The sequence below is a fragment of the Choloepus didactylus genome, chromosome 24, assembly GCF_015220235.1.
Source record: "Choloepus didactylus isolate mChoDid1 chromosome 24, mChoDid1.pri, whole genome shotgun sequence".
In the NCBI taxonomy this organism is placed as follows: domain Eukaryota; kingdom Metazoa; phylum Chordata; class Mammalia; order Pilosa; family Megalonychidae; genus Choloepus; species Choloepus didactylus.
The window spans coordinates 15,347,482-15,371,719 of NC_051330.1; the positions used below are offsets into that span (position 1 = coordinate 15,347,482).

The following is a 24,238-nucleotide window of genomic DNA, read 5'->3' on the forward strand; positions in this document are numbered from 1 at the left end:
TGAATAAGCCATGTGTGTGCTTCTGCATGTGTGTGTAAGGCTCCTATACCTGATTGTCTTCAGGGAGAAAGTTATTGGAAGGCAAAAGACTGAAAGCCCAGGACACAGTCGGTGGCCATTTGGGTAAGACCCTGGAAATGGGAAGGAAGGCCCTGAAAAGACTGTAGTATGTTCAGAGATAGGAAATGAAGAGCACAGGGGGAAAAAAAACAAAAAACATTTAGGGCTGCTCTTTTTCAGAGGAATTTGACCATTGTCCTATAGATTCAGGGCATGAAAATTCCAAGATTTTTTTTTTACCGTTTTATTTTGTATTAGATATTGCCTGAAATAAATGGACAAGCAGAATTTTGAAAATCTTTTAATTATTAAGAAATTATCTTATTAATATTTAATATCAGCTTTTCTGGGAAAAGGGGTTTTGAAGAGCTATTATAACTGTTAAGAATAGGATAGGAAATGAACATGTTTGTTTTGTATTTTGTTATCATTACACGGGAAATAGGCTTAGCTAACTTGACTCTTAACGACTTTTCTACCATTAAAATTGCATTGGGGCTGATCTCAAATCAACATATTCAATTTGTTTCCTTTTGACATAAACTTGTGTGGTTCATTTGCTAGTAAAAATACACAGTTCTTCAGGAGTCTATGAAGTATTTTAAGGGAATCCAAATTTTTGAGAACCTGTACATATTGATCTATTAGTAATCCCCCAGCCATAATTTGAGAACTTTATGGCATGGGTGGGATAGGGGTGGCACAGTAGATAAAATCTTGTAGTAGAGGAATCCCTGCTAGATTATTTTTTGTTCCTAAATTCCAATCTTTTACTTGCCATTGAAATATGAGTGACTATTTAACATACCTACTTTGGCAGAATAGTAGTTTTGTTTTTTTGATTTTGAGGAAGTTCAGATCCTATATATTGCTATAATTAAATTCAAGGAATATTTATTTAAAACCTTATAATGCCTGGTAATATGGGTATATACATGCAGAGTAGAAACAGTACCTACCTCCAGGAGCTCACCATCTATGAGAGGGGGAACGTACAAATGATATGGGATAATGATGGAATAATAGAAATATGGCAGCTGAATGGGGTGATGAGTCCGTTAATTGGGAATTATGAGTCAGAGAAGGCTTCCAAAAGGAGGTCACATCTGAGTTTGGCTTTTACACAACTCATTGGTAAATATGTTAACATAAAACACAATAAGATCAGGAAAATTGTGGACCATTTCCAATTTTTAAGGTGTAGCATTGGTATACATATGCTCAAAACTTAGCATAGTTGTTCCGAGATTGTCCTAAGGAACCCGATGGGATTGCAGAAAGTGTTCTGATGCACATATTGCCCTTCCACCCTTAAAAGTACTAGAGGAAATGTCTTTCATTGTCTACACAGGAGCCCTGTCCTGGTTTTCCAGTGCAGCTCCCGCCACGTGATTTGTTTGGATTGTTTCCACTTATACTGTGTGACAAGACTCAATGATCGGCAGTTTGTCCTTGACCCTCAGCTTGGTTACTCCCTACCTTGTGTGGGTAAGTCCAGCACTTTCTTTCTCCCCATTTCTATTGCTAATTAACAACAGAAGAGCTATTGCTGTAAAACTGTCTTCAAGTTGAAAAGGCAAATACCTATTTGATCAGTGCTGGGAAGAAACATTAATGTTTGGATCACAAAAAATATAAAACACTAAGAAATGGAGGGACCCGCATTGAACTAGAAAAATGCATAACTTACATGAAGGCATTGAAAATTGATCTTAAAATATATCTCAGCCAAGGTACACAGAAATGTCTGTGGGTCAGATTGTACTATGCAAGCTATAGATTTGTTGCCCTGGCTTTAGAGCAGTATTATCCAAATTTTAAAAATTGTACACACTTCTTATTAAAAAATTTTAACACCAACTGGATATATATGAAATAATATATGTGGAAAGGAAATTAAAGAAGAATAAGGCAAAACTGAAATCTTTAATATTGTAAATTTCTTTTAACTTTTAACATTACAAAATATGTTTTACCTGCACTACTCTATTATGATTATGTATATATTTTATGTCTGCAATGTGATAATATATGCTTCATTGATTTTGAAAATTGTGGTTTGAAACTATGTGATTCCTTGATCCAATGGTCTGATTTTAAATTCACTTTATTTTGACACTTAGTTTTAATGTCTATCATAGCTGAAAAATATGCCTCAGAATAATGCACAGGTCCAAAGTGAAGAAGCTAATTGAACTGATTACTTACAAGTTATGATAGCCAGTTTTCAATTCTATCTACCATAATGCAAAATTGTTTTTTTAAATTAAGTTTCATGTAATTTATGCATCAATATTTATGAAGGAAAACTCATTGGAAGGCATTTTGTGTTTATATTTTTGACATGAGAGTTCAAAATCCAGTGAAACATCCATTTGTAAGATTTCTATGCAGTTTGGAAAATCCTGCTCCTAATGTTTTTAATGTGATAATTCTGTTGGCAAATTCTCTTCTTTTCCCCAACCACATCATGATGCAAACATTTGTAAAAATATCCATTTTCAAAATCTCTTCTTACTCAAGTTAATGTTTAAAAAATCAGTTAATTTCTTTACTCATCTTTTATTTTCATTTTTTTACCTTTTTCATAATAGGAAATATCAAAGATATACAAAATTAAAATTAATAAAGAAAAAAGTACAATGATCCCTTGGTACTCAATATCCAGGCTTTCTGGTATAACAGAATATCCTGGGCTTTCCTTGTAATTTCTTGCCCAGTATCTGGAATCAAATGTTTCTCTTGGGAGCCTGGTGCCTCTCAGCAGGAGTCGTGTTTAGATGTCACAATCCTGGTGCTCGGTGTGCTTGTTGTTACCGGGTGGGTTACTCTTTCTAGGCCTGTTGAAGGAGCTAAGAAATGTGTCATTAATCGTAATCTGTTGTCATTTTCCCCCTTGGCAAAAATCCTGTTACTAAGTTATATCAGCATAATTACTCATTTGCCTTTTCTCCTAATGCATTCACAATTGTTTCAGTTTTTGCTATACCTACAACTTTAGCAACATATGATTACTGATGGCAATGTTAAGATTCTTTGCCGTTGTTTTGTCATTAGTGCATGTCCCTATGAAGAGAAAGCATCACGTATAATCACTGTATAGTTATGCCACCAATGGCATACATATATTAATGTTTATTATTTTTTTGGAGTTGCTTTTAAAGTTTATTTCATTTTTATAATTATGCAAGATATTTACATGATTGCAAAGTCAAAGCTATAAAATGTTACATTTAAAGATTATAGCTTCTATCCGCATTCTCAATATCCCTTTTCTCCCCTTATAGAAAAAACTTTAAAAAAGTCTCCCTTTTAAAGATCTTGTAAACAAATATAGATTATGTAGATGGATATGGATGTGGATAAAGATTTCTATCACCACCACTTCTTAAGCAAAAGGTAAAATACTGTGGATACATTTCTCTACCTGATTTACTTTCACTCTACATTATCCATTATATTCTGGAGATTACTCCATTTTAGGAAAGAGAGATTTCTCACCTTTTTTTTTTTTTTGCTTAATATGGCATCATTGAAATCCATTGTGTGGATATACCTTACTTACTTTACCCCTATTGATGAACACTTTGTTTCTTTGTTTTTATGTTAATATTGCTGCAACAAATAGACGTGGGTGCACACGTATTTTCATATTTTGTAGTGTGTCATAAAGTATAGTAACTGCATCAAAGGGAAAATTCATATCTAATTTTACTGTTTCCAAATCCACCCCATTGATCGCATCACTTTTAATTCCCACCAGCAATGTGTGACAGAGCAGTAGATCCTCCAAATCTGCACCAACAGAGTAATGGAAACCTTTTGGATTTTTTTTCCAATCTTACATTTGGGAAATGGTAATTTCCATGTAATTTTATTTATTTTCTGATCTTGAACTATATTGGGCATCTTCTCATATGCGTATGAACCTTTTGCATTTCTTTTCCTCAACCATCAGGTTTTCTTAAGTAAATTTAATTTTTTCAAAAACATTTTCTACATAACCCACTACTGACAGCAAATAATAACAATAACTGGAAAGGTTAGCAAAGATACAGCACTTGTATTTTTATAAGGGATGTATGTAAATTAGCTTCGATTTTGCAAATTCTTTGCCATAGGAGAACAATCTCTGTGAGAAACAACATATTTGCATGGTCGGGTTCCATCTCATTAAAATGCAATGTATGGGTTCTTCTATATTTTAATCATCCTTTAAATATCTTGTTTATACTTTTTTGTTTTATTTTTAAATTAACTATGTCAATAACATTTTTAGATCTCTGTGCACTCCTGGGTTCAACCTCTTTGTTTTAACAGCTGGGTGAGGCAGGGAATGAAAAAATTTTAAACACACTTTGAAGATTTTCTTTGGAATCCTAAATATTTCTTTGTAAATGCAGCCATCTCATTACTGGCTATTCAAACATATTACTCCATAGAACTTTGCTTTGATTTTTTAAAGTGCCTCTTTCTATTGAGAATAGATCTTCTCTGAAACATAACAAGAAGAAATGCAAAGCTGCATCTTTGTGTATTTTATTACTAAAAGAGGACTTGGCAGGTAACCACAACTGTACAGTAATTCCACTGTATAGCAAACTGTGTACATTACAGAATTCATTCCAATGCTTGTTTTTTCATATCTTCAACAATGTTTTTACATTCAGCTCCTTAAGTGATTACACATACAGAAATAGTTTAGTTTGTCACCATATTGTATATCATAAATTATTTCATCCATTTTATTTACCATGGCTATAACTAAATGTCCCCACATTATGTGAAAAGAGGCTTTCAAGTGCTATTGTAGAGTTTTTATTTATTTAGTAAAAGCCAACCTGTATTGTCTTTAATCACTGCTAAAAATGAAAATAAAGATACTCTCTCCATTTATTAGGTACTTCGTTTTTAAACTTGTTGCTAATAGCAGTGGCTTCACAATCTCATTAGTTCATTTCTCAGGTCTACTGTGCACTTTAGGTGAGGGTCACTGTTAGAATAATGGCACCTCTTTTTTCTCATGACTACGTTGTTAGAGCAACCTTTAATTATTGGTTGCTTTGCAGGAATGTGCTTAGCCATTTGTCTGGTTTAGCAGAGTTGATTTAGTTGAGATGAAGTAGTGCACCCATAATTCTTTCAGCTGGGCACAGACGTCTTCCACAAGGGCTCTTCTCTCTAACCGTCTACATCGTGTGGCTCCCACTTTCTGCTAGGGACACCTCTTTTGCAATGTGCTTCTTTTGGATCTGATAGACCAACCCTGAGAAGGTATCGGCATCAGTCTGTACTTTAAGTCTTAGTGGGAGTTGATTTTTTTTTCATATTTTAGATAATACGTGTGTAAGTCCTAATATTTCCCCTATAAACCAGTGAATCATTTTGCACACATTCTGAGGTGTGCACAGAGCATCATAGAAACCTAGCTCAAATTCTGGCTCTGAGACTCCATAACTTTTTTGTATGGAGAGTTACTTAACTTCTCTATGCCTCTGTTTCATTTTAGGTAAAATGGAGATAATACAGTAGCACCTATTTCATTAGTTTTTATGTGCATTAATTAAAATAATACCATATAAAGTGCTTTTACATTTAAATGCTGAAGATTTTAAGCACAGAATAAATTTCAGCTCTCATTATTTTGGTTGTTATACAAACAGTATGTATATTGTGAGTATATACAGGTGTGTGTGAATATATACATATTATATATATATATATATATATATATATATATATATATATATATATTCTTTAACTAGAGGTTGGGTGTTTCCTATAACTCAATATATAATTCAGTTATCACACATTCATCATCTATCCATCCATCCAACAATTTGTCTCCTTGGTTTATTAGATTTTGCCTTGTTTCAAGGAACATAGAACAAGAACACAATATAAAATAGTCATAGTATGGAAACAAAATCAGAGCAGATCAAACTTTAAAGAAGCAGCAGACTATCAGGAAGAATTTTTTGAACCCATATTATTTTCATGTCAGTCTTCTCCCATGGTGGAGTTAATTAAAAGATCAGATCAATGTCTAGGAATCTTAAAATTGAATTGGAGAGGCAAGAAGTAGAAAACAAAATTACTAAATAAAATGTAATAATGTTGAAAAACAAAATTAATTGTTACTCCCAAAAGGGGACTAAAAACGCATAGGAAGGCCACCTTTATGGATTGCCAGAGAGTCTTCAGAGGTTCCTTTATTAAAAGAACGTGAGCGTGTTGCTCATCTTGTTGTACAGAGCCCTGTCCTGAAGGCTACTGGCCAACCTCAACAGTTACAACCACATAAAGTGATGGAACTTCAAGGTCAGGCCTGGTGTTGCTTTGGGTTTTGGAAGCTGTGGTGTGGACCTTGTCGATTTGTCTCAGGAGGTGTCCTTTGATCACCTTTCTACCATCACAGTTTTAAATGCCTAGCCAAAGTATTTCAGGCCCCTGTGGCAACTAATTGCTATTATTTTATTATAATTCTTCCAAGAAAATTAAAGCAAGATTTGTTGATGTAGTCAAGAGGTGTTTTATTCACTAAAGCCATCTATCCCTTTTAATGACAAGGTTCAAGTCTCAAAAGGTACTGGAATCCACAGCTTGAACGCATTCCTTGATATTGTGACATTAAGGGCATGGAGGCTGTAAATGGTGTTGGGGGGGATTGGTGGTAAATATGTTCTTTGAAATTCCTTTATGGTTGTATGTCTACTTTTGTTTAGGGACTTTTTGATGCTCCCAAGCTAGGATGAATTATCCAAGTAGAACGGCACAATTACCACTCAAAAGTAATGTGACGTAGACATCTTCAGTTTGCACAGTGCTCTTTTAGATTCTCTTCCATACCTTGTGGCAAAAGCAGCTAATTAACCCTCACCTCCCACCCTCAATCCATACAAACTCCTCCTCTCCATGAATCTCATTATTTAGTGTTTTCAGAGCCTGAGGAGCCATGTAATAATGTTTGAATACTGAGAAATGAGGTAGTGTAGAGTCAGGGTAGCAGCCTAACTTCTGTAACGGAAGCAGCAGTGAAGTCACAGAGGCTTAATGAGATGGAGATTTGCTCCCACTCATGTCATGGTCTGTCAGGGTTGGCTGTTTGAGGGCCTCTGCTCTGCACCAGCATTCAGGGGCCCAGACTTCCACCCTCTAGTGGCCTCTCCATCACCCCAGCCTCAGCGTTCTCCCCAAATCCTCTTCGTCTGGCCAAGGAAGAGAGAGAGCCTGGAGGACTAAGCTGGGGACTTTTTAGAAACCAAGCCTGGAAATGGAGCACATAGATTCTTCCCCACATTCTTATTCCAGAACTCAGCCATATGACCCCTCCTAACTCCACAGGGTGGTGGGACACGGGGTGGGAAATAGGTTCTGGTTGGGTGCCTGGGGGGGAAAGGCAATAGGGAGGTGCTCACATAGCATCTCTGGCACTGTCAGATAGGAGGGTGAACACATAAAATGTCTCGAATGGCATTTCAGCTTCCCTCTCCCTCTTGCGACAGGAACCACACTCAGTCAAGGAACTTCATCATCAGGAGTGACTGGTGCAGGGACAGGAACCAGAAAAAGAGCTGTGGGACAGAACTGATGGTCTTCAGGAGCTCATTCTAGCTAAATCCACCAGGACCTGCCTGTATGGTCATCTGTTTGGTGTTGAAGATGCTTGCCTAGAAAATCCTACTTCCTAGAGGACAATGTAATTTCATATTCATTTGATGCATCCGTGCGTCTTTAGTGAATTACAAATGAAGTCATTCATTAAGCCTATTTGGACCAGCACCCCCACATTGCTTCCCTCATCTTTCGGAGGCACCCCACGTCCAAAGCAAACTCCACCCCAGATTCCTAAGAGTCTTGCTTGCTTGGGTTCTGTGTTCCTTTCTCCTTTCAAACTGGCTTTCATGTCTTTTTCCCATACCTTATTAGTGCTTAAAAGCAAAATAGCATTTAAAAAAACTACAAGCGAGATGGAAATGCTCTGAAAAGCTGGCAGAGATGGCAAAATAATTTCTTCCCACCCACTTCTGCTCCAAACTCTTAAAAGAGCATTCTACCTTTGGTTAATGTAAAAGCAAAGCACTTTTCAAGTGCACCCTAATTACTTACCCAAAGAGGTCTAGAAGGAGGCCTGCAAGTGCTTAAGATAGTGACAAGAACTGTTCAAAGCACCATCTGTCGGCTTTCTTCTGTAAATGTGCCGCCTTCCTAGCAGGCAGCACAGTTTTTGAATTGGTATTTTCTCCTTTATTGATACAGAGGGGGATGTCCTGAAGCTGAGGGATTGTAACAGCAATCAGCGGAATAGTAACTGACCTTTAAGACTATCATTTTAAATGGTTTGATGCATTCTTAAATTTATTGTGAGACGTATCATGCATATTCAACAGTAGTTAAAACACATTTGTATAGTTTAAAGAAACCTTTGTAACCATGACCCAGATTAATTATATATTAATTAATAATATATTTATTATATATAATTATATATTATATAGTATTTATTATATATTAATGTATTATTAATTGATTATGTATTAATTAATATATACAATTCCAGAAGCTCTCCAGGTGAACCCACCACCGCCACCACCTTCACCCTCTTGTCTAGATGCATCTACTATCCTGTTGTGATAAGTGTTTCTTCATAGTTTCACCACTTATGTATTTGTCCCTAAATTATATAGACATTTACCTGCTTTTTGCTTTCAAATTGATGCTTTTAAAGATTTTGCCAAATTTCTCTCATCAGAAGCATCAAAATCCCACTTATATCTCTAGTCACAAATCTCTGAATACATATGCACATTATTCCAACCTTCAGCATTTTCTTTCTTATTTTTGTTATATATATTTTGTTCATTACAATAGATTAGTGCCAGGTTGATATTCATCGTCTTCATCTCAGTTCTTACTGGGTGTGAGAAATAGTTTTTGTATTATATTTTACATCAGATAAATTTTGAGCTGAAAATAAGAGGTATAAGAGCAATCTGTAATGATTACCATGAGGAGCTGGTTGGACAAGAAGATCAGTTTTTAATCACAATTGGTTAAGAATTAGAATCTTGTGTATGTATTTTGAATTTAAAAAAGCACAACTCACCAGCAACATTTAATATCCTTCATTATTTGTCAGTAACTCTATGTACCCCTATCAGCAATTTCACGTTTGTTTTCTGAGTCCACCATGGCTTGCCCTACAGTTTATTACACAGCCTTCATCCTGTGGAAAAGAATCTCCTAAACAGAATATGACTTTCAGCAGCCAGAGAGACAATTGGCATTAAACAGCCTTAAAGACACAGTGGGCACCACACTCTGTGTCATCTGTCTAGGTTCTCAGGAAGCAAGATGTCTGCTTATGTATCTCATGAGCTACAGAAGTCAGCAGCCAGTCACATCTTTATTCTGGAAACAAGCAGGTCATTTGTCATTTGGCTTCCAGCTCAAGAAAATTTAAGTTCATTTGAGGCAGAAATTGCTGTGGGTTTTAAATCTACACTTTCTATATAGGCTTTCTTCTCCTTTGGGTTTTTCTTAATTTTTCTAGTTGCAGATTATGTGCCTGCACCATCATCAACATCATCACCAAAAGCATATATTAAGAGCCTGCTGGTGCTTCAGTACTCTATGTGACTTGGGCCACTGAAAACACACACACACACACGCACACACACACACACACACACACACACACACACACACACACACGCGGTAACTGTGATAAAACTTTATTCTTCCCCACTGCATGATGCCTTGTATTAATGAGCCTTCATGCATAGAAATTGCTATGAGCTGGTGACCTCCAACTATCTCTGAAACAATTAATAATGTGCTTAGAGGGGTCGATTTACATACTCATGAGAGTTGATGACATTTGGTTCCTGAGCAGGACAGGGAAACATTTTAATGTATTAAACACATACCAGTTTAGCAAGAGGAGGAGTGGTCTAATATTCTAAAGTCAAGATGGAAATAAATCTTTAATACCTGAACTAAGTAATTTTATTATTTATTTCCAGTAAATGTGAATGGCTTCCAGGCCATTTTATATATTCTATTACTGGTTCTACTCAAGAGTTTGGAAATATTAATATTTCTTATATTTTCTACTTCTCAAGCCATTACTAGAAATCATCTCTCTTAGAATTACATATTTCTAGAGGAACATTTTATGAATGGCAATAAACATGATCCCAGAAAGGGGGAAGAAGAAAAATGTTCCAGGAAGTGTTGTTATTTTGTCTGACATCATCTCTCAATCCCCTCTCTTCTCTCCCCCTTCCACTGCCGGTGCTGGCTCTTCCCTGCAGCGCACGTGTAACAGGACTTTTATACATGACCACCTTCTAGATCTGATATAGTTGTCAAATACTTGGCACCTCCCAAGTCAAGGGTCAGTTGAGCGCAAACCCTGTGCCTGCTTCTGCCCCGCAGCAGTGTAACTCCCTGGTCTTCCTTAAGCTACTGCCTGTTCCTGGTCCATCCCCCGCCCCACACCTGGTCGTGGCTGGTTTTCCATCATCCGTAGTAGAGGAACACAGGGCCTGAAGAATACAGGGGCCTTCTGATTACCTCATTTTGATATCTGGGCTCACAAGCAAATGTTCCAGGGAGGAAGCGCTTATCTTTCCCGTCTTTTGTAAAATTCACACTACGATAATCTTCTCTGAGATTGAATTGGTTAGAATGGCCTTTGCAGCATGTCTGAGCCTTTTGTTTTCCCAGGATGGATGGACAGGAGCCAGGGGCCTCTAAAAAGTCTTGTCTGGTTATAGTAGAGACCAAACTGTTGTAATAAATACAGCCCAAAATGTAGGGACTCACACACAATTGCTTTAATTCTTGCCCAGCATGGGTGTTTCAGGTTGGTGGGTCATTATTTTTTAAGAGATGTTTCTATCTTTTGGCTCTGCCAGGCCATTGGGTCTTGCCATTATCTTCAGGGTCAAAGCGGATCTCCATATCCAGGGTTCAGCTGGCAGAAGATGAAGAAATTATAAATGAAACATGCAGCTTTTTATTAAGCCCCAGCCCAGAAATGGCCACATCTCTCCACTTCATTGGCCAGGATGGTCATCTGGCCATCCCTGCCTGCAAGGGGAGCTGAGAAGTAGAGTCTAGGGTAGAGAGAAGAAGAATTTAGGCTGACACCTGGAATCTCCATCAGAAAGGTGTTCCTCTGGGTTATGGGCAGCTCAGCTTTCAAGTGGAAGACTTGGTTACACAATCACAGCCCTAGAGTCAGGGGCAAAAGGTGGACTTTGTAGTCAAATGATAACTGAGTTCAAATTCAAGACCAGCTGTATTAGATGTGGAGCTGATTTTGTCATTTTGAAATGAAAATTATTTTTTAATCATAGGAAATTAAATAAGATGGTCTGTAAAGATGACTGAAGCAGTTCCTGGTCCACCACTAGTGGATGTGACAGCCACCCAGCCACCAACACTCATTTATACCCCAACTTTGAAATATATTCCAGATACTTACAATTGAAGCTGGCAACTTGAAGCTGCAAACTTATGGTTAATTAAGATTTCATGACTAAAAATTGAAAATCTAGTTTTCTTTTTGACATTGTCTACATTAATACCTTGACAAAGTATGGAAATAACTAATTCCTGTGAATCAGGCATTAACTTTTAAAAGTATAAAATATTACATAAATTATAATACTGTGAAAAACAAATACTTCAAAGTGTGTTGATATAAGTTCTTGTTGAAATTCTTAAATTAGGTTCATTCTAGTTAACCAGATTTACTAAACAAGGCTTTTAAAGAAAGGGATAAATGTAGCAATATTTATGTTACTTGTGTTACAGTGGCTACCATCTTTATTGTTTCTTTTCTTTCCCTTAAAGCATCAGTAGGATGCTTTCACTAGGTTGTTAATATGATTTTTAAGTCCTATCTCAAAAATTTTACATTCTGAATAGGCAATCAATAAGTAATGAGTCAATTCCCCTTATGTGTCTTTTGACAATAAACAAGTATAATAGTGAAAAAAAATGTCTAGTCTGAAATTTGAATCACAAGATTCTAAAGGAATTGAGAAGAGCATCCAATATGGAGCAGGCAGAAAATTTTACAACTCCTATTTCTAGTAGCAATAGTTGTATTAAATAAATATTATGACACCTAGTCAACTTTTTTTGTTGTTTTGTAAATGATAGTGGTTCTTAACAAAAATTTTGGAGAGTACTCTTCCTAGACTAGTGGATTTCATATTTTTATGACTGCTACTCACAGAAAGAAATATACTTTACATCATGAACCTTTAATTATATAGAGTCCACACATACATGTAATTGAAAAACTTACACAAAACAAAACTTTCCTACTACATGTGACCAAGTCTGATAGTTTTAGTTTGCATCTATTTCATTTTTAAAACTGTGTTCATTATTTCCCAGTGCACTGATTTCTTGTCCCACTAAGGATCATGGACCGAAGTTCGACAAAACTAACGTGGTTCCACCTTCACTTCAGAGAGTTCACGTGCACATGAGCCATCTGTTCCGGTTTGCTAAAGCTGCCGTTATGCAAAACACCAGAAATGGATTGGCTTTTATAAAGGGGATTTATTAGGTTACAAATTTACAGTTCTAAGGCCATAAAAGTGTCCAAACTAAGGCATCAACATGAGGATCCCTTCGTGAAGTACAGCTGATGGTGTCTGGAACACCTCTGTCAGCTGGGAAGGCACGTGGCTGGTGTCTGCTGGTCCTTTGCTCCCAGACTGTTTTTCAAAATGGCTTTCTCCAAAATGTCTCTGTGCTTCTGTCTTTGCTGCTCTCTCTCAGCTCCTGTGCATTCTTGAGTCTTTCTCCCAGGGTGTTTCTCTCTAAGCATCTGAGTGTCCTCTGGTAGTTTCTCCAGGGCAAACTATGGGCTTCATTCATCTCTTAGCTTAGCATCTCCAAATGTCTTTTTGTCTCCATCCCCAAGTGTCTGCAGGCATCAGCATCTGTGTTGGCTCCTGAGCTCTCTTAAGTAGTTCAGTGAACCAATCAAGACCCACCCTGAATGTGCAGGGTTATACCTCCATGGAAATATATATATATATATATATATATATATATATTTAAATTGAGGTTGTTCACATGCCATACAAGTATCCAAAGATCCAAAGTGTACAATCAGTTGCCCATGATACCATCAGACAGCTGTGCATCCATCACCACAATTACTTTTTTTCAATTTTTAGAACATTTTCATTACTCCAGAAAAGAAATAAAGACAAAAAAAGGACACTCAAATCCTCCCATAGCCCTAACCAGTCCCCCTCCATTACTGACTCATAGTATTGGCATAGTACATTAGTTACTATTGACGAAGGTAAGTTAAAATACTACTAACTATAGTATATAGCTTGCAATAGTTATACTTTTTCCCTTTATGCCCCTCTACTATTAACTTATAGTTATAGTGCCATACATTTGTTCTGGTTCATGAAAGAGATTTCTAATATTTGTACAGTTAATCACAGACATTGCCCACTGTGAAATTCACTGTTTCGTGCATGGCCATTTTTAACCTCCAACTTTCCTTCTGGTGACATATGTGACTCTAAGCTTCCCTTTTCCACCATATTCACACACCATTCAGCACTGTTAGTTATTCTCACAACATTCTACCATCCCCTCTGTCTATTTCCAAACATTTAAGTTCACTGTAGTTGAACATTCTGCTCATAATAAGCAACCACTCCCCATTCTTTAGCCTCATTCTATATCCTGGTAACTTATATTTATAATTAGTTCACATCAGTGAGACCTTGCAATATTTGTCCTTATGTGTCTGACTTATTTCACTCACTATAGTGTCCTCAAGGTTTCTTCATCAACCCATTTTTTAAAGATGGTTTTGTTCACACACCATACATTCTGTCTTAAGTAAACAACAGATGGTTCCCTGTATAGTCACGTATTTACATATTCACCACCATCACCACTATCTATATAAGGACATCTCCATTTCTTCCACAGAGAAGGAGGAGGAGTCAAAGAAGGTAGAGAGACAAAGGAAAAGAAAAAAAGAAAGAGAAAACAAACAAACAAAAAGCATGACAGCCAAAAAAACAACAGAAGGAAAGATGGAATTAAACTAAAGTAGAATAATGAGTCAGACAACATCACCAATGCCAAGAGTCCCATACCCCTCCCTTTTGTCCCCCTCTTATATGCATTTAGCTTTGGTATATTGCCTGTGTTACATTAAAGGAAGCACAGTACAATGTTTCTGTTAACTATAGTCTCTGGTTTGCATTGATGGTATTTTTCCCCCAATACCACCCCATTTTTAACACCTTGCAAGGTTGACATTCATTTGTTCTCCCTCATGTAAAAACATATTTGTACATTTTATCACAATTGTTGAGCACTCTAGGTTCCACTGAGTTATAAAGTCCCAGTCTTTAACTTTCCTCTTTCCCTCTGGTGTCTCACATGCTCCTAACCTTCCACTTTCAACCATTCTCACAGTCATCTTTGTTCAGTGTACTTACATTGTTGTGCTACCATCACCCAAAATGTGTTCCAAACCCCTCACTCATGTCTTTTCCTATCTGTCTGCAGTGCTCCCTTTAGTATTTTCTGTAGTGCAGGTATCTGGTTCACAAACTCTCTCATTGTCTGTTTGTCAGAATATTTTAAACCCTCCCTCATTTTTGAAGGACAGTTTTGCCAGATATAGGATTCTTGGTTGGTGATTTTTCTTTTTCAGAATCTTGAATATATCACACCACTTCCTTCTTACCTCCATGGTTTCTACTGAGAGATCCACACATAGTCTTATTAGGCTTCCTTTGTATGTGATGGAATCCTTTTCTCTTGCTGCTTTCAGGATTCTCTTTGTCTTTGAGGATTGATAATCTTATTATTACATGTCTTGGCATAGGCCTATTCAGATCTATTCTGTTTGGGGTATGCTACACTTCTTGGATCTGTAATTTTATGTTTTTCACAAGAGATGGAAAGTTTTCATTGATTATTTCCTCTATTTTTGCTTCTGCCCCTTTTCCCTTCTTTCTCCTTTCATGCACTTCATGTTGTCTTTCATTCCCTGAGATGTTGCTCATATTTTTCCATCCTTTTCACTATCTTTTCTTTTGTGTGTAGGGGTTTAAGTGCCTTGTTCTCCAGTTCCTGAGTTTTTTCTTCTGCCTCTTGAGGTCTGCTGTTGTATGTCTCCATTGTGTCTTTCATCTCTTGTGTTGTGCCTTTCATTTCCATAGATTCTGCCAGTTGTTTTTTCAAACTTTCAATTTCTAACTGATGTTCACCCAGTGTTTTCCTTACACCCTTCATCTCTTTTCCCGTATCTTCTCTAAACTTTTTAAATTGATTTAGCATTAATTGTTTCAATTCCTGTAACTTAGTTGAAGTGTAACTTTGTTTCTTTGACTGGGACATATTTTCATTTTTCTTAGTGTAGGCTGTAGTTTTCTGTTTTCTAGGCATCTGTTTTCCTTGGTTACCCCAATCAGGTTTTCCCAGACCAGAACAGGCACAGGTCTCAGAAGGTGGCAATATTCAGTATCAGGTTTCTCTGAATGTATGTCTTAGAATATTGACACATCCTGTGCAGCCTCTAGTTGCTGGGGTTTTCCTAGCCTGCCCAGCAGGTGGCACCTGTCAGCCTGTTGCTCCTGAATGGTGTAAGGATGTGTGGCCCCCTTAGTTTCTGTTTTGGCTGTTTTCCCCCAGGATCTGGGGTCTGGTTCTGACTGAAGGTGGGTAGTAGAGCTGGGCACCACCTCCTTCCTCTTAGGGAAGATACACTCCCTAGGGATTTATCATCGGCATTTAAATAGGTTCATTGTCTCTCTGACTCTGCCATCTCCACCCCTGTCTGGGTCAGAGCACTGTGAACTGAAAATGGCTGTGGCCCTTTCCTCTGAGCTGTTCAGGTTGAGAGAGAGAAAGAGGGACAGAAGGCCCCCTTTCAGAGCCAGTACACAGCCCCCCAGTTTCACTCATCTGCAAGAGATAGCACCTCATCTTCTGGGCTCACCCTCCTGGGACAGAGGAGTCTTCTGGTTCTTTAAGGTCAGTTGTCACTAAAAGCCTCTGTCTGCTTGTATTGAGCAGGCCACATTTGTTAATTAAAACCCCAGTTGGAGTTGGACTGAGGTGTATTTGCTTGTTTAGAGAGTGCTGCTTTCTTCCACAGTCAGGTTTTGAAGTTTGGGATGTTGGGCAAGGGGGCTCCTGGCTCGGGTCTGCAGTTTTTACTTAGATTTTATGCTGCGATCTCAGGCATTCCTCCTAATCCAGGTTGGTGTACAATGTGTGGACAGTCATGGTTGTCCCCCAGCAGTTATTCCAGTTTATTTAATAGTTTATCCTGGTTATTTATTTGTTGTTCCAGGGGGACTAACTAACTTCTACTCCTCTCTATGCTGCCATCTTCTTGGTCTCCTCTCAATGGAAATAATTTAATCAGAGTTCTCACTCACAGTTGACTGGGCCACATCTCCATGGAAACATTCAATCAAAAGGTCACAGCCTAATCAAGACTAATAATTCTGCCCCCACAAGATTGCATTAAAGAGCATGGCTTTTCTGGAGACATAATATATGCAAACTAGCACACCATCCAAGACAGGTAAAAATCAGTCCAATTTTTAAGGACCTCCAGGGAAACTTCCTGTAGAATTGTACTTTACTGTTTAATCATTTAAAATACCAGAAACTCCTACACCCTTCTTTTGTAAACATAATTCATGTTTTATTCTGCAGAAAAAAGTAATAGAGTACACTAGATGTGAACAAAGTAGAAAAGCAAAACCATCCATTCATTTTTAAGTCATTTTTAAAATTTTAATAAAACATTTAAGTTTGTAATACACCTTAATTAACAGAACATAAATCAGATATAGACTTCATTTTCAGGAATGCCATTACCCATGATAGCAAGAACATGGAAGCTCTTTGGATCTATTCCTGGAGGGGGCTCCCACACAATCACATTTGGGAGTTGGGGTGCCACATCCATCCTGCAAAGTTCAGAAGACTGATACTTTTATTAACCCCACCCCCAAGCCAGGACAGCCTCATAACTGTCATTTGGAACAGTTACCTTTAGAGAAGTATAGTCAAAAGTATTTAAGTAGCCTAAATTAACAATAACTTTTAACAGTGGTTACTTTTTCCTCTGTGTTATAATTTCTAAATAAATCTTCTGCTCTACCCTTAGTGATTCAACTCTGTCTCTGAGTGTTCTCCATTCTACCATGCAGCTGCTTCTAAGGAAATGGCCTGAAAGTTTGTTCTTCAGGACCTGCAATGAGATGTACCCATTAGTTAACTTGTATCCTCGAATTAGACTTCTATTCTAGAAATGCTCCATTAACTAAACAAGGAGTGTATGTGATCAAACTATCTACCAGCCACTGGATACCAGGCTACCTATTGCATACATTATCTTATTTAAGCTTCACCATGATTCTGTGTGGCTGATAATAATCTCATTTTGCAAGTGAGCAAACTAAGGCTCTCAGAAGCCAAATGCAATCATAGGTCTGCCTGATTCCAAAGCTAAGTTTTACATTCCATCTTTTTATTCATGAAACTCATTTGATCTCCAGGGCCTCTTCCACCTCAAACATGCTATGATCCTTGACTTTGGTCCATAAAACAAGGATAACTTCCATGAAATTTGTTAGTGTGAAAGTAAGTAGACACAATCAAACAAAAAGAGAGTGCCTACTGATAGAGATGCAAAAGATAATGGCATCTCAGTTTCTATGATGGCATCATCAGATCAATGGTTATCCAACTGTGTTCCATGGAACCTTGGGAAGGCATGGTCCATATGGGATATCAAGGATTCTGTTACATTGAAAAAAAATGTGTAGTCAGACACAGTATGTATAAATTGTATCTATTATATTTACGAAGAGTCCCATTTCAATATTTTCCCAAGGTCCTGCCAAGCAAAATAGGGAGTTCTGTAGTCTCAAAGACAAGCAGAAACTTTGTTTAAAAATGATTTCAGTTTGTCTATATATTGTAATTTTTGGAAGAGTAAAATAAGAGAACTACATAATACCCATTGTATATTGTGAGTTAAAATAGCCTAATTACAAAATGACAAGGGCAAGATTTGAATGGTTGTCTATAGTTGACACTGGTAGACAGGTAGGGGAGACTTGGGTTCACCACTATTAAAAGATGATGTTAACAGTATTTTTGTTATGGCCTAGAAGTAAAAGAATTTTAGGCCCCACACCCTCTAACACAAATCAAAGCAATTTTTCATTTAAATCTCATACTTCCTGTTTTAATTTGAACATGCTTATTTCAATTAGAGATAGTTGACTTTCTATTATTCACTTCAGTTAAATCAGTGATCTTGGTAAGTTTTTATTGTACATATTTAATTATGCACGTAGTAAAAGATGTTGGTTTGAGGGCCAGTAAGATCTTTTGTTGTGTGAATACTACCACCATCATCGGAATGTATTTACCTAGTACTCCACTTTAGTCGGTGCCATTTCAGGAGTTGGGTATTGTTTTAGAGTGTGTTACCCAGCTACCATCTTATGAATAGGAAGATAAATTGCCTGTAAAGTATGCTTAACTGTATATTCATGCTAAGTATAGCACACTGGGTATAAATCAACATCAGTCAAATTCAAACTTTATTTTTCAGAGCAAACCTGTAGGCTGCAATTTTGTCATTCTTCCTTCTAATACAAAAATAAAATAAGGCAAGATAGGAAAACAGCTGTAAAGCCAATAATGAGGTTTGCAACCAATAAGACATGCTCCAAGTCATTAGAAAGTTTACAAGTCCTGATTGCATTTTTCACTATACCTTTAATATAGAAATGCATTTTTCACCATACCTTTAATATAGAAAAGCTCGGGTAGCTTCTGTTTTTCAAGATCCATTGCCCCAGGTAATATGTGCTTATAGGAATGTTAGAAGAACACTAAAAATTGTGGAAGATTATTGGGGATGATAACTGTTAACAGGGATATACTGTTTACCAGTGAGATTAAAATGAGACTCAAGTAAATAATAAGCATTTCAGAAAATTACCCAATTACATTTTTAACCACTCTAAGGCATCTGGTCTCCAGGGAAAATAGTGTGCATTTTACAAAATTGTTTATAATTGTGAATTGTGTGCTTGCAAAGAAAGCCTTGTGGTGGTAGGAGGTACATTTGTCAGAGCTTAGCACTAGAGTTGGTTTTTAAAGGATGTTGGATATAAGAGAAGAACATTTGCAGTTACTTTCTGGATGGCAATAAAATATGTGCCTAAGAATGCTTGACATGCTATACTAGAAAAGACTACAAAGCTATTTTGGTGCCTAAGTGACCTAATTCAAAGTGCCTTGACTTGAAGGCATTTAGCTATTGTTTCAAGGGTATATTTTCCTTATGAGACTATAAGTACATTGTAGGGATATAAATTTCTAAGTTGCAAATATTAATTATTCATATTATGGAAAGCACTCTCATAGGTTTGCTGTTTTTATTTTCATATTGAAATGAAATTAACTACTGAATTTAACTACTGAATTCTTAAAAAAATTATGCAAGGTGTTTAGAATAACTTGGAAATAGACCTTAATTTTCATAAAAAAAAATTCATGTAGCACATTGTTGGGAAATAGTGGAATGTTAAATTGTTATATTATTGAAAGGTAAAGTATGCTTTATATCATATGAGTAAAGTCAGATGTGTTTGTATAGGACCCAATATTTTAGAAAATATGTTCTTAAAATAGGAGGTAAGCTGGATCTGATTATCCCCATTTTACAGACATAGTATCTACTATAGTCCATGTTCTGTGCGATTCTAAGGGGAAACAGTTCACAAAACAGATAAATTTGTTCCCCTCCTAGAGTTTACAGTTTAATGGAGGGGGTGGTAGGTACAGACTTTCCTAAACACCCTTGTGGCTATGTAATTACTGATTTAGATAAGAGGTAGAAGAAATGGGGAAAGTGAGGCAGGCTAGGAGAAACAGTCCAACAATGGGAACATCGTGAGATAAAACCCTGAGATTGGAGGGAGCAAAGCAAGTGTGAGAAATGGAAAGGAGACCCGAGTGGCTTCATCAAGGTGAAAAGAAACCAGAAAGTAGGTGGGGGCCAAACCACCCTGCAACCTGAGGTTGCAGTGAGCACGTTGGTCTTTCTTTATATCTTAAAAGAAGTTGGAACCTTGAAGTTTAAAATAGGAGGTGACAGGATTAATCTGCATATGTAAGAGATCTTTCAAGCCACAGAAGGAAAAGGGACTGAAAAGGTACAAGAGTGAGGTGGAAGACCAGGCAGGAGTTATTAGAGCACTACGGACTAGAGATGATGCTTATTTGCCCTGGGATGGTGCTGGTACTGGTGAAACTGGAAAGAAACAGACTGAGTCAAGAGTTATTTGGAAGTCATGCTGGACAGGATTGATGATGGACCCACCATGGAAGGAAGGTAGGCAAGAGGGAGGCATTGAAGGTATTGCCTAGGTTTCTGCCTGAAGTAGAGGACTGATGAGGATTGGAACAAAATAACTTATGAGAAACAGAAATAAAATGTCAGTACTTTTTATTGTTAAGCTTCAGTTGTGGTGAATGATGTTTTATCCAGTAGTTGCACGGTGACCTTGAGGTTGTAACTTGTAAACACGCATGAATATTATCATGCAATCCTAAAAACAACTAGAAAATTAATTTCCATTCAATTTAACGTGGGTAATAGTGCACTTTTCACTTTGTGGAGGTGAAAAGGATCTGGAGAATGCTAATGAAATGATAATCTGAATTAATTCTTGCTGAATTTACTCAAGCATTTTGCCTCTCATAGAGTGAAGGGCAATTGCAAGAACCATGAACATAATTTCTCATAGTAGGGACTGTCATTGAGTTTGTCACCCACTAACACTGTCTCCTCTGCAAACTCAAGGAAGCAATTTCTCTCTGTACCAATTAAGACTCCTCTGGTGAACAGGAAGCTAGCATATGAAGAGAAGGAGGGGATTATCATAAGGACAGAGGTCACTCATGTTGCCGGGGGACAGATGTGGGTCTCAGGGAACATGGAACCAATGACTCAAAAGACTCCTTCCATGTCTCCATGCACGTGCTTCTCTCTCTACATCTCTGCCTCAATGGCCCTTGCTGGAAACCAGTTCCCTCTTCCTCTCCATCTCTGCAGCAGGTGCCTGCCAACCCAATGCTCAAAAGCTTAGAGAAAGAGCCATATTACTTGGGTCCTCTGATTTGTTTGATTTGATCAAAGACAGTCAAACTTCAGTAGTAAGAAAAAACATTGATTACTCTGAATTATAGGTAATGTTTTCTATGCTGTGTCTACCACAACTGTTAGAGATCTTGATGTTTCCTCTTTGTTCTGGGGCCAGCAGGAAAGTCAAAGATATCTTTAGCAATTGTAATATTTTATGACATATATTTCTGTGTCCTTTGTCTTTTTTGCTTTGCTTGTGCTATTTCAGCATTTCATACTGCCCCCAATTTTTCTGTATATCTACTTTAATGTTGTTGTACTTGTGTATCTTTTCTTGACTGTCACAAAACCTTTTTAGAATGTTGCAGGGATGAATGGACAAGTAAATAAATCCCTTTTGAAATAACAATAGAATTTCTTGGTGCCAGAATGGTGTGGGACAATTGTGATCTAGACTAGAGCAGATATAAAAGAATATTACTAGTAGAGTTTTATTCTTTTCTTTAGGCTTTCATTTAATGCCTCTATAGTAAACTGAACTCATTATTTGCCTTGTCCAAAATGTAACCACTGGCTGAATGTGTTTATTTAAATTTAAATCAAGTAAAATGGTAAAAAATAAAATTCAGTTCCTTGTGATAACAAAACAATTTATCTATGTCTAATGGGTACCATATTAGAAAAAGCACATAAAAAATCATTCCCATCATCATAGAAACTTCAATTGCACAACAATTATGTGATGGTAATCCAAAACTTTCTCATTTGTAGCTTGAAAATAAACTTGGGAATGACAAGACCCCAAATTAAAACTTTTGGTTCTTTCTTTAACCCTATTTGTTATGCTTTTGTCTTATTATTTTTTTGGTTGTGTTTTGTTTATTTGTTTTCTGTTCTAGCTCTGTAGCCAACACACCTACCTTACTTTGTTCCTAAATTCTACAGGAACCTCAGAATGAATTTCCTTTTTCCCAATCCTTCTGCTCTGTCCCTCTGCTAATCAAGACACAATTTTCTCCACATTTAATCTCTGTTCAAACCTACTGGGACTTTACGTTGCTCCTGAAATCTAGCATCACATCAGCCTAGATTTCTTCATTGACTACCTGAGTTCCTCTCTCATTAGTTCAGAGCACTCTGCTCACCTTGTCAATGCTATTTTGTTATTGCTCTTTTTAATCCTCTCTGTAGAAGTTCTGTCCCTCTCTGTGCTGTCCCCCAGTAGCTGGGTCACCTGCCCATTTCCTCTCTATAACTCAGACACCTCCATGTCCTGTACATCCCTGTAACCCCCTGGGTTCAATGTCACAGCCTCCAAGATGCTCTTCTCTTGTTCCCCTCTGCAATCATTACCTAATTACCAGGTATAAACAGTGCTTGATAGCTCCAATTAAGTAATAAGCACCCCAGTGAAATCTTCAAATCTTGCTCATCTGTGGATTCCCCATCTTGCCCCATGCTAACCTCTGCAGGAAAAGCCACTGCACACATAGGCATTTGATTGAATTGCTAACGCAATACAGATCTTGCACTGAAGTCAGTACCTATGATTTGTGGTTATAACTCTGCTTCTAGCATCTGTGTAAGCTGAAGCCATTCCGTCACCACGTCGGAAAAGTTTTACTTACTTGTGAAGTCGGAAGATTGAGCTAATCAGTTGCTGAAATTCTTTATTTGTATAAAGTTAATCTTCTAATCTGTTTTATTATCCATTCTCTTTATTTATCTTAATATTATTAGCTCTTAGAGATTACTGTTTCAACTTGTACATCTGACAAACCTGATGATGTCATTTAGTGACATGAATATTTGTAACCCTGGACGAAGATCTCCTGTTACTAGGCACCCCATGGTGTAGTTGCATCCATCCATACAATAAAGAATTTCTGAGCATGGGACACAGCACTAATAACAGATACACACAAAAAATATGACAATAGGTACTTGATTTATTACAGGCAAATATATATTATATTCTGTGGCAAAATAATGATGCATTATGTTATTTGTTCTTAATGCCCATAGTCTTGTGACTAGGATATTAATTTTGAGTAACTCTCTAGATCATCAAGTTTCTTTTGGAGAGATTTGGCATCGATTTTAAGAAAGCCTGATGTTCTGAAATTACTGCTGAAGAATAAAACCATCCCTCAGAGAAAAGTACCTTGTGGTTTGTGTTCAAGAAATATCTACTGAGAAAAAAATTTTGTAAAAAGAGAAATCAAAAAAGAAGGGTACAAAATAGAATTATATGATCTCATGCTTCAAATCCTTATGTAAAAAATAGAATTATATGATCTCATGCTTCAAATCCTTATGTAAAAAATAGAATTATATGATCTCATGCTTCAAATCCTTATGTAAAAAATAGAATTATATGATCTCATGCTTCAAATCCTTATGTAAAAAAGGAGAAAGAGAGCTGGAGAATACACACTAAAAGGAAGAAGAGGCTGAAACTGAACATGTCTCTCTGGGTAAATTCTGTTTCCTTCTTTGTGCTTATCTGTATTTTCTTAAATTTTTTGATAGAAAATTGCATTGCATTGCCAAAAGGAAATACTGTGTCTAAGCAGGACTATTTGCAAGCCTGTGTTTAATTAATATGTAACTGCTCTCAAAGGAAAATATTATTGGTGACATAAATATCCACACTATTAATATTTATTTCTATTAGGTGTGTCATCATTCTGATGACATAGGCAAATAGGAAGGGAACCTGTGACAATTTGGTAAAACTATGGAACATGTTAAAATAAATGAATAATGAACAGTGTAAATACTTTATTCAGTAGGGTCCCACTTCTCAATTATTTTATCATTGCCTTGCAAGGCGTAGTCAATTTATGGAGATTTGTGGAAAAGCTCATATTGTGGAAAGTTTATAGTCTAGGAATTGAGTTAAACAAGTGAAAGAAGCAATTTTTTTTTTTAACTTTAGCTTGAAAAACCCAGCTGTGCCAAGCTTTTCCC

General features: G+C 36.9%; 1 protein-coding gene across 4 annotated transcripts in view; it reads left to right on the plus strand.

Annotated features, from left to right (window-relative positions):
- Positions 1-24,238, plus strand: part of PRKN (parkin RBR E3 ubiquitin protein ligase) — a 1,621,201-nt gene that overhangs the window by 1,051,351 nt on the left and 545,612 nt on the right. For all 4 annotated transcript variants that reach the window (XM_037817596.1, XM_037817593.1, XM_037817594.1 and 1 more), the window contains exon 7: positions 1,412-1,548. In XM_037817596.1, coding sequence (XP_037673524.1) covers positions 1,412-1,548 — 137 coding nt within the window. The remainder of the gene's footprint in view (positions 1-1,411; positions 1,549-24,238) is intronic.